This window comes from Hippocampus guttulatus, chromosome 7 (assembly GCF_054856545.1).
Source record: "Hippocampus guttulatus isolate MCC_2025c chromosome 7, RoL_Hgut_1.0, whole genome shotgun sequence".
NCBI classification, from domain to species: domain Eukaryota; kingdom Metazoa; phylum Chordata; class Actinopteri; order Syngnathiformes; family Syngnathidae; genus Hippocampus; species Hippocampus guttulatus.
The window spans coordinates 16907131-16918230 of record NC_141267.1 but is presented as its reverse complement, the minus strand read 5'-3'; the positions used below and the strand labels follow the sequence as shown (position 1 = coordinate 16918230).

At 43.0% G+C, this 11100-nt stretch overlaps 1 protein-coding gene across 1 annotated transcript; it reads right to left on the bottom strand.

Moving 5' to 3' along the window:
• Positions 1-5928: 5928 nt before the first annotated feature.
• s1pr3a (sphingosine-1-phosphate receptor 3a) lies at positions 5929-9359 on the bottom strand. The gene is made up of 2 exons (XM_086116442.1): positions 9052-9359; positions 5929-8216 (listed from the first exon to the last, which is right to left on the bottom strand). The coding sequence occupies exon 2, from the start codon at positions 8094-8096 to the stop codon at positions 6927-6929; it is 1170 nt and encodes a 389-aa protein (XP_085972568.1). The 5' UTR covers positions 8097-8216; positions 9052-9359; the 3' UTR covers positions 5929-6926.
• Positions 9360-11100: the final 1741 nt, after the last annotated feature.

Below are 11100 nucleotides of genomic sequence, written 5' to 3'. Positions count from 1 at the left end.
TCATTCAGTACCAGCCAATTCTGGACCAAGTCTGGAAAGGACGTTTAAAAACGTCTTTGGGAGTGAATGAGTTAAAAAGTCACGTTAGTATTCTCTGAGTTTCAAAGACTTTTCATGCAAAATCCCACTCAAGCCTTGAGGCCCTTTGTTGACAATAATTTTGGCTTTTTCAGAGAGAAGCGTCTCTCTCCACTGACTTTTAGTTCCATGTTTGCAGGCTGCAGGCAAATCAGGAAACACTTGAAAGCGTCGTCGCTTTCACCCCCCCCCCCCCCCCCCACACACACGCTTGATTGCTGATTGTCCGCCCGCCAGGTGATTTAGCTCAGTCGTATTTGACTAAATTCTGGCCATCTGGATTTTTTTTTTTAACACCCATAACAGATTCTTGGTTGATGCTTTCTGGCGCAAAAAAAAAAAGCACATAGGGAACATATCGAAAAATTACTTGTCAATTGCTTGTAGACACAGATTGGGGTCTCGAGCCTGCCCACCCATCAAAGGTGAAATTAAACGACCAAGTATACTTTTTGTGAACTGCTTATGTCAGATATAACTTTGAGCATACAGAAAATGGAATGCACAAACGACATGATATTCACACTTGGGCAAACAAATATGTTCATTAGCATTCTACACAAGCAGTAGTCTGTCACTAAACCAACCAATTGGCATTTGCACTTAATAAATGTGGAAAGTAATATGGACACATTACAGATAGCGAGTAGCAATGGGGGTGAAGGAGCGTGGCCAGCAGTGGCTTATTTTCATGAGACAGGAAAGTAACACGCAACCAATGAGTCCCTCGCTTGTCTTGGTATCCACAATGTTAATTGAAGACTAAAAAGATGCGCTGGTTACATTTTTTTTCCAATAAAACCTTCACAGGACAGAAAGAAAGAAGCAGAGCACTTGTGAGGATTGTGTGTTTCAGGCACACACACACACACACATTTGCTCTCCTCCATCCATTAACAGCACAGTTGGGGTGTTGGTGGTGGGGTGTTGTGGGGAGTAGGGGGGGTGCAACTCTCATTATTTGGGCTCCACTGCAGAGTGAAAAGCGCTGGGATTGCTTTCATTACGGAGCCAAATGAAATAGCGGAGGCTGATTACCCGCGTGACGGAGAGACGAGGCGAGCCGGATCACTCTCTGTTGGGAAGAGGTGGGGAGGGCGGGGTGGGGGTACTGTGACAAAAAAAAAATCTTGAGTGTCTAGTGAGATAGACATTGACATTGAGGATGGCAGGGGGTGCTACTATGGTCCCATTTTCCAGCAAGGCTCCCTGGGGAAGGATTTGAAATGTAACGACAGTGGCAACACAGCATGTCGAACTCAAACAAATATCCTCCTCACTTCAATTGCACGAATCCCCGATCATTCGTTCTTTCCATTTCCAAGTGCCTTGTGAACTTCCGTTTAGCTTAATGCTAACAAAGCGCATCAGTGTTGTGGCGTTATTACCCTTTAAGTTACAGATATTTCAGTAGAAACGGTGGAACAATGGTGGAGATATTATGCAATGTTACTCGCAGGCGTATTTTCTTTATCCTCTGCAATGAACGACTGTTATTTACCCTAAGCGGTCCGCTTGTGGACTTTGTCATTTTGTTATTTTCAGTTGATAATTTAAAATGAAAAGATTGAATGGTGCCCACTCGACTTCCAGCTGTCGTTTGCAACTCCTCGTTGCCAAATGAACCAAAAGCTCCATTTTGTCACATACACCGATGCCAGTATCGCCTTCCTTCCAAAATGACTGCGAGACTGTGTTCACATGCAGCTGTCGTGACTTTGTATGTGCGGACGTGTAAAATGTCAGGTGTGGTGGTGGATGTCAATCATGAGGCGGCGGTGGCAGCTGTTCATCCATCACAGTCGGCTTCGGCAGAATGTGCACAGACCTGAATATTCAAATGTACTCGGAATTATGTATCTGGAGATTGCTTGTGGAAATGACTCAGTCACTCAGTGTTTTTAATGAAAAGCAATCTTTGGTTATAGCTCAGTGGTGTCAAATTTGTTTTTGTTCACAGTGGACACTTTGTAGGATGTTCGGTTATGAAGACGATACCGCTTTAATGTGGACACTCTTATTGGTGTAACGCTAGCCTCCCGGTCTGCTGGCCAAGTTGGGTTGATGTGACATCCTGTCAGACTTTAGGCCTTCAAAGTAAAACTATTTTGTTCTTGTTTGAGTGGGACTTGCTAAGTTAGCATGCTATGCTAAATTCAGTATTACGATAGCTTAGACTATGGTTTATGTCCGCGCATAGGGCTCATAATTTGTTATTGCCTCCACCTTAAAGTTGTCAGATAACATGTATATGACATGCTTCTGTGTGCCTTTATGTAACTCAACACAACTCAACTGTATTTATAGAGCACTTTCAAACAGCCATTGCTGCATACAAAGTGATGTACATGGAGCAACTAACATATGCACCAGTAAGTAACAAATAAATGTGTAATGTTACTTGTTTACTTTTGAAATTGTTCAAGAATCAGTTACTTTTTTATGTTTATCGTCCGATTAATTTTTCATGGTAACTGACAACAATGGTTCCAAGATGATGAGATTGGAGGTGTTGGTTAAAGATGCTTCAAAAAAATTAATAAATAGAATTCAATCTTGTGCTCTGTAAAAAAAACAAAACATGGAAACCAAAACAGTAATTTGTTGTGTGGTATTAGCTTCAGCAAGAAGTGTTGGTATTAGTTTGTCTGTTGCTCTGATTGAGACCAAGATCGGGTCACATTTTATGACCAATTTACGCAGACATCTAGGTCACAGGTGTCAAACTCGAGGCCTGGGGGGCAGATCTGGCCCGCCACATCATTTTATATGGCCCGCGAAAGCAAATCAAAGATGGCAACTTTCATGATGCTTGCTAAAATCTCGACCAAAATGTCCAATCCTCATTTGTTATAAATAAGAGTGATACTGTCCGCATTTTCATGAAACCAAACCTCTCATTACAGTAACTTAAACAATAGGTGAATAAAACGTTATTCTTGACTTCTTTATATGGTTTCACTCATAACGGCCCTCCAAGGAAAACGGGAACTAAAATGTGGCCCGCGACAAAAATGAGTTTGACACCCCTGATCTAGGTCATTGCAAGGGGTTCACATTCTTGTTCTTGCAACTGTATTTATATATACACACGGAACGTGTTCAGCACCACAAGTGAGAGACTGCACACGCATGTCTGTCGAAAAAGGTTGTCACGCTCCCCCTCACTCATCCCTCAACTGAGACGCGCTAAACCCTGCACTTGTGGCAGGGGGCCCGGAGGACAAAGTGTGGAGGTCACATTAGCCGTGTGTGCGTCTCTTGTGTGCATGTGTGTGTCTGTGACTGTGCGTGTGTCTGTTCATGCGTGCCTTGCCGGAAGATTGTAATCAGAAATGGTTTGCACAGAAAGCAGCTGCTGTTTTGAGGGATTTGGAGGATGGGGGCGGGGGGTTATTTTAAGGAAGAATTTGTCAGAGTTTCACTTCATCGAAAGACATTCAGCAGGTCCCACGCTGTGAATCGAGCCACTCGAGCATTACCTCCACTGAGTAGAAATCATGTAAGGCGAGCATTGGATTGCTTCTTTGCTAGCTGAATAGGTTTAGGCAAAAAAATGTGTATGGGGGTTGTTTACGGTGGTTATCATGTGTGCCTCAAGAGGTTCTGGATTAGAATCTCTCTGCAGAGTAATTAGCATGTTCGGTAGCTTTTCAAGTCTAATTTTAGAGTTGGAATTGTCTGTTGTTGAACAAAATTATTTTCCTGGTGTTGTCTGGCTTTGCAATGAAATGACATCCAAGATCAAGAAAAGTTACATACATTTTTTTTCTTAATTAGCTTCTTATTTGCCTAATATTATTTAAGTTATACCTGGAAAAGAAAAGTATTCACCAAGGACGAGAAATGAAAAAGACAATTTTTATTCAATTCACAAAAGCGTCTGAATTCTTCACTTTTTTTGTACACTATAACACAAAATGTGTTTTGTGAATTTTCTCATTGTGTCAAAATTAACCCAGTTATCGGTTAAAAACGGACCGAGCGCGACTTTGGTGAACTTTTTGGGTTATTCATTTCACCCCAGAAGCCTGGGTAAAATAATAACCTACAAAACAGCCCGAAAAATTAGCAGTCTACGTCGGTCTTCACTTTCAGGAGATTGAGAGGGCACACACCCCCAAAAAACAAAATCACTTAACGCACACTCATGTAGACATGCATAGATGCGGATTTCACAAACACAAATCCTGCAAATCGTCCACAGAGCGGGGGGCGGGCTTATCCTTTTGTCCTCTTGTCGTGTTCACATCAGTCATATGCAAATGCCAATTGCACATTGAGAATGACACAAATCCGCCATGTCGAAACTCTCACAGAGAACCGCCAACTGCTATTTAGTTAACATGATTTATAAGACTGACCCACTTCGGGGGCGGTGAGCAGGACATTTGTGAGCGTTTAGTTGCAGCTATCGAGAAGGACAAAGAAAACAAAATTCAGATGCATTGTGCAGCTGGAAGGTTACAATAATGGTAAATAACATTTTGGAATATTTTATCTTGGTCTCATTTTTGATACCATTTAAACCAGGCATTTGAACAGGGGTGTGTAGACTTTTTATATACGCGCCAACATACAAAGAACCCCACAGTGACATCCAATCGTATCCGTGACACTAACACAAGATTACTGTGCAAGCAAATCTCCCTGCGCATTAACATTTTCTCCATTTCCAAATGGCAAAAGGCCGTGCCCATCCCGGGCTAACACGGGGAAGAAACGCTCAAGCATTCGTGACGGCAAGCGAACAGTCGATGACCTTTTTTTTCCCGGAGAAGGTTGCGCTTTTCGTATCCCTGCTGTCTTTGTACATCACAATTTAAGGCGCGGAACAAGGACTAATCTCTGTGAGGTGAGCGTGAAATGCCACTCTGTCAGGTTCTGTCTGATGGCAGTGAAGCCTCTGCTATGGATAATCAAGTCCTTTGCAAAGAAATAATTGGCAACCATTTGCACGACTAACCCAGACAACTGCAAAAAAAAAAAAAAAATCAAAAGATGAGAAGAGTTAAAAAAAACCCCAGACAAGTCCAAAGTTTAACCACTACAAAATTCCTTTAAAATGGTTAGCTTGTCCTGCCTTGAACTCAAGTGGGATTCATAATACTGCCAAAATTGCTCATCAGTACGGCACTAATATTAGTCATTTTATGCAAAGGATAACAATGTCAGTATTGTTATGGTGTCAGTGTATATTTTCTTGTTTTCAAGCTGTTACCTAAAGGATTAAATCACTGCAAAGTACAGCGGTACCTCTACTTTCGAACGTCTCTTCATACGAAATGTGATTATAACATGAATTCGTTACATATTTTGATGCATTTTTATGCTTTAGAAAACGTTATGTGTATTTTGGGAGGGCTTGGAACGGATTAGGGCATTTACATGGAAAACGCGTCTGTATTTATTCCAGAACCAATTAATTTCGTAAGTAGAGGTAGCACTGTAAATGCTATTTCTTAGCGTTAGTATTAAACTAGTAGATCGCAAGGCTAAGCTACAGTATGTGGTGGTTTTCAAGACGCATGCGATCAACTTTGTTTTCTGTTCAGTTTGGCTTTATTTGAGAGTGACAGTAAATATCTTGAAGTTTAGCTCACGATGTATATAACTTCTACTTCAAACGATGGCGACATAGGCAGTGTGCGAGTAGGTGTGCAACAATTATTATATATATTTTTTGCCTAAATGGCGCTTCTTTCGCGTTAGAACTTGAGCACATTTTTTAAAAATGTGTGATACTAACACACGACTAGATAAATATATTTGTGCAAAGGATCAACATATGGTTTTCTATTACCGCACTCGCACGCACACACGACACATTCACATCTGACCAACACCAAATAGGATTTAGATTTTATTCACTCTATAATGGAACCAGACTACCACTTTGAAATCGCTCCCATCCAACACTGCTCATCACTACTAGTGGTTAGTTGACGTCTGAGTGGTTTCTAAGATAAATGACGATTGAGAAGTGCTGCTCTGACGCCACCATCAGGACAAATGGGGGTTTTGCACCAGTAGTGGTAAAGGTATAACAGCGGCAGCCTCGTCTCTTCTTTAAAACAAAACAAAACAAAAAAATAATTCTCCCTTTCTTTCGTCTTCTTTTCTCAAATCGTCCCATTGAACAGCATACAGTCCCAGTACCATGACGGCTTTTATGCACACAGAGCACAAAATCTACCTCAGGTGAGTATATTAAGCGACAAAATGTTTTCACAGAAAATAAATACTAGTCAAGTTGTGTGGGGGGGATGTAGCACATGTAGGTGTTGTAGCACATGCAAAACAAACAAACAAAAAGTGCCCAAGTAGCTTCTACATAAAAAAAACAACTGCCACAACGTAGGTTGGAAACACAAAACTATTTAAATACAAAAGAAATTAGGTTCACTTTACATTTGTTCAACATAGTGGCTTTCATTAGTCTAGATTCTGGATTGATTTCTTGTGTTGTCATCCTTAGAACAGTGACCATAGTGCACTCTGACCCTTAAAGCTACACTGTGTGGCAGCCAAAACATTAGGAACACCCCATCTCTTAATCTAGAATTGGGTTACTTTTATTTTTAGAGGTTTATCTTTTTCCCCCCAACTGTAAGCCACACAATGAACAGATGATTGTGAAAAATTAAAAAAAAAAATGTTGCCATCGTGTTGTTGCTTGTGGTTTTTCACGATTTGCGGTCGGGCTTGGTCCAAAAGGGTTTCCCGTTTACTTTTTGTGGGCCTGGTCTCTTTGTCACCTTTAAAATATGTGCCTTCATCAAGTTTGAAAAACATCGCATTAGGCGGCGCAGGTGTGCCTAATGTTATGGCTTTCTAGGTGCTTCGTGTCAGAACTTGCTGAGGGCCCCCGCCTTCACCAACACGGCCGACAGCAACTCGGCGGGTCCCGCCGGGTGAGGCAGAGCGGTGGCGGCGGGATCTCCGTGCTTCTCGTCCGAGTTGACCCCTCTGTTCAGGGTGGTTTTTCCCAGCCCCCCGCCGCCCCCCATGCTGCTCTTGCTGTTCTCGGCAGTGGGCCCCGCCGTGCCCAGGTTGGGGTTACCCGCCGCGGGCATCCCGGTGGACTCCATTCCACTCTGGCAGCAGCACAGCAGGCGGAAGAAGGCCGCCCTCATCTCCCTGCTGGACAGCGTGTAGATGAGAGGGTTGAGGGCCGAGTTGAGCACAGCCAGGGCGATGAACCAGTCCACCTCGTACAGAACGGGGCACCCATTGGGACTGCAGCCAACGTCCAGGAGCAGCAGCATGAAGAGCGGCGCCCAACACACCACGAACACCCCGAGAACGATCACCACGGTCCTCAGCAAAGCCAGGGAACACTCTGAAGGCCGGCTGCTCACCCTGCGCCCGCTGGACGTCACCAGGCGATAGATCCGGATGTAGAGGATGATGATGGCCACCAGCAGGGCGCTGAAGACGCTGATGCAGAACGCCACGTAACTTTTGGCGTACAGCGGCAGCACAGTAGAGCACGAGCCCAGGTCGTCCAGGCAGTTCCAGCCGAGGCTGGGCAGGGCGCTGAGCAGCACCGACACGAGCCAGCAGGCCGCCAGGAGACCCAGGAGGCGTCCGCGGCCGGCCGTCTCGCACGGGCGAAGACGCACCATGGTCATGTGGCGCTCGATCCCGATTGCCAGAAGGCTGAAGGTGGAGGCGCTGAGGGCCACGAACATGCTCCCCTCCCTGGCCAGCCACTGAGCCGGCGTCAGGAAGTAGGTCCTGCTCCCCGAGGTGAAGATGTTGACCACGTAGGCCACGCCGGCCAGCAGGTCGGACAGCGCCAGGTTGCCGATGAGGAAGTACATGCGGCTGTGGAAGCGCTTGTTCCTCCACAGCGCCAGCAGCACCGTCAGGTTCTCCAGGACGATCAGCACGCAGATGAGCAGCAGCACGGCCGTCTTACACGCGCCGGCGCCGCGGACCCGCTCCCACTTGCCCGAGTTGTTGTAATGGGCCACGATCACCATGTTCATGCCTTCTTCCGGCGCGGTGCCCATGCTGCCTCGTGCCGCCCTCCACCACCACCACCACCCAGTTCCTTCACTCACGCGACAGGGGGCGCCACAGCACTGGACTCAGAGGGGACTGGCATCCTACAACAGCCGCCTCTGGAGGCTCTGCCAATCACATGCAAAGGTAGGACTTAAAAATTCTGTTCTCTTTTTTTTTTTTAACCTTGTTCTGTCCCCCTGCATTGACATAAAATATCCCATGCGGTACAAAACACATAAAAATGCATCCAGATCCAATTTTGCATGACTTCATTAGTGATCATAAAAATTTACTTTGGATGAATGCAATTCAGGAGTAAGTCATAAGATATGAACAAGAATAAGCCCCATTTGATTTGCTGTGTTTTGTATTATGAGACTATAACTCTTAAAACTGCTGGGTCCAAAATACAACACAATTTGGGTCAAAAATTGGTTGTTGTTTGCCAAAGAAGCCCATTTTTGGGGTGTGTGTGTGTACAAAGTAACCCAATAGTTGGGTCATATTGACCCAAGTAGCATGTCGGTCCAATTTTCCGGCCCAAAGGGTTTTCTTACGTTGCTTCTGCTTATTGTTCTGCTGCATACACGTTTGTTTATTTTAAGATGACTTTTTAATTAAGATCTGTCAAGGCGCTACGGATGGAAAATAGCCTTTTGACTAACTCTGTCGCATTGACAGCAATGTTTATTGAATGTGCATTGCCCCCTGATAAAGAAACAAGAAAGTTGACTTCACTGTGCACAGGAGGAGCGGAAATAGAATCGTTCAAATAGAACATCACCGTTTTCTTAATGACTATTTTTGAACTTCTTTTTCTTTTTCAAGACATGCAATTATTTAATAAAACTCCCAAACATGTTCAATGGAGCAGAAAGAATGAATAAGGATCACCGGTGGTGGCGATGAGGAAAAGATGCAACCTTCTAATCAAAACAAACAAAAAGAAGAAATACTCACCAGAATTGAATTGGCCATTAGTCCATAAAGCTCTTTGTGCACTTAATGTCCTCGTTTCAACATGTCCGGTTTATAGATGGAGATGAGAAAAGAAGCAGCGATTGTCCAATCAGATGTACACGGTGGGAAAAGTTGTGTGAAGTTTTTGAGGGAGTGCTCAGTCCTGCTGCTTGCTCCGGCAGCGGCAAACAGTGGAGGGCTCTCAGCCTGATGCTGCTGGGGCGGTTCTTATGCCTTCAGCTCCTCCCTCACCGTTTACTTTGTTCACGTCCAGGAATCAAGCATTGGACATCACTTACTGTATATCATTAACGCAAGCATCAAACATATGAACCTTTTATGACTTTTTGAAAATGCTTTGTGTACTTTTGTCATTTGGAGAGGAACTCAAGTGCCCTGATGGCAATTTTCTACCAACCCACAGTCTTAAAAAAAAAAAAAAAATCTTGTACAAATAGTCATAGTAACTAAACAGAATATGAAACATTACATTGAAATAAGTTTTAATACTTTGTCTTAGTGTCATAAAAAGAGCAATGATAATACATGAAATACATAGAAATGAAAGGGGAAGTCATTTTTTTAAACTATCGAGTAAATATACAAAAATGATAATTTTTAAAAATCATCATTATACATTAAATAGGTCAAATATTAAACATTTAATTATTATTAAATACTAAATTAAAGTCATAAATTATTACACATATTCCATGATGGAAATAATAATAATAACAATACATAAAAATTCCAAAGATATCAAATGTTTTTTACAGTACAGTTTAATAAATGTGAATATAAATAGTTTACGTTGTTAATTTTATATTATATCACAAAGCCTACAATATTGAAAGTGCTCCACCAAATGCACCTCTGCATAAATTGTGTCCTTGTTTACATGCAAGAAGACAAAAAAGGAAGCAGTTCTATATCAACTTACAATAAAGAATAACTTTCTGCATCGATTGGCCCGAAATTCCAACTGAAAATATATGATAGTGCCACCTACTGTAGTGGATGTGTATGTACACTTTATTCTAACACGGGGTTTATGGGGTACCCTGGACCCCCACCTGAGAAGAACTGGAGTAAACATATATTGCGACTTTGAAATGGTCATGATGAACATCAGCGATATTAATAATAATATTAAAAATACTAACCCAAATTATTATTATTTTAAAGCTCACTGTTAAGCAACACTTTTAGAAACACACGCCGTCAATTTCACATTTCAAGACTTTATATTGTTGAATGACAACTGCACTCTATTTCTAGTATTTAGTTACTACGGTAACCAAACTATTAGAAACAGCTCTCAATGTGATGCGGCGGTGCTCGACACCACCGCAAAGTACAACCGCAAAAATAAACATATTGCAGATGTAGACAGATATGACCAATGCAAAAATTCCTGCGGGGACCCAAATCAAACAAACAAATGTGTTTCAATAAAAGTCTCCTTGGACATTTGGCATCAATAAATAAAACGGTTTTATTTATTGATGCCAAAGGTCCAAGGAGTCGATCTCGAGTTGATCTCAGTCCAAACAGAAAAATGAGAGCTTATGTGTTTGGTTTCCTTTTATGGGGGAGTCCATGGCCCGTGTGCAGGCCAACAATGTTCTAACCTCATGAATGTTTCTCCGATTTGAAGGACATTATCTTTGTTTTTCCCTTTCCCAAGTGACGAATGACTGTGCTGCGTTTGTCACTCGAGTGTATGAGATAGGTCAGACCTTTCCCTTCGGACAGGACCAAAGTGGACGTGAAATGGTAGGGTAATTCCAACTGCCTTGCGTGATCCGTAGTTTCTTTTTTGGAGTGACAAAGTGGAAAGCTAAATGTGGCAGTGGGGTGAAAGTTGGAGGCAGCTGCTTCCAGTCAGATCAAGGAGTCACAATTGCGCTGGTCCTCTGTTGAACGATGTTATTTAAGCAACGATTGGACCTATGAATGATAAATACAAATATGAGCCTTGCGGTTGAAATGCCATTCTTTGCGTTCTGTGTCTTCCGGTGCGCCGCGGTGGGACCGGCGGTCGTCCTT

Bases quoted from the DNA above. Each gene is read 5' to 3' on its own strand.
- s1pr3a (XM_086116442.1), bottom strand. From the start codon at position 8,096: ATGGGCACCGCGCCGGAAGAAGGCATGAACATGGTGATCGTGGCCCAT.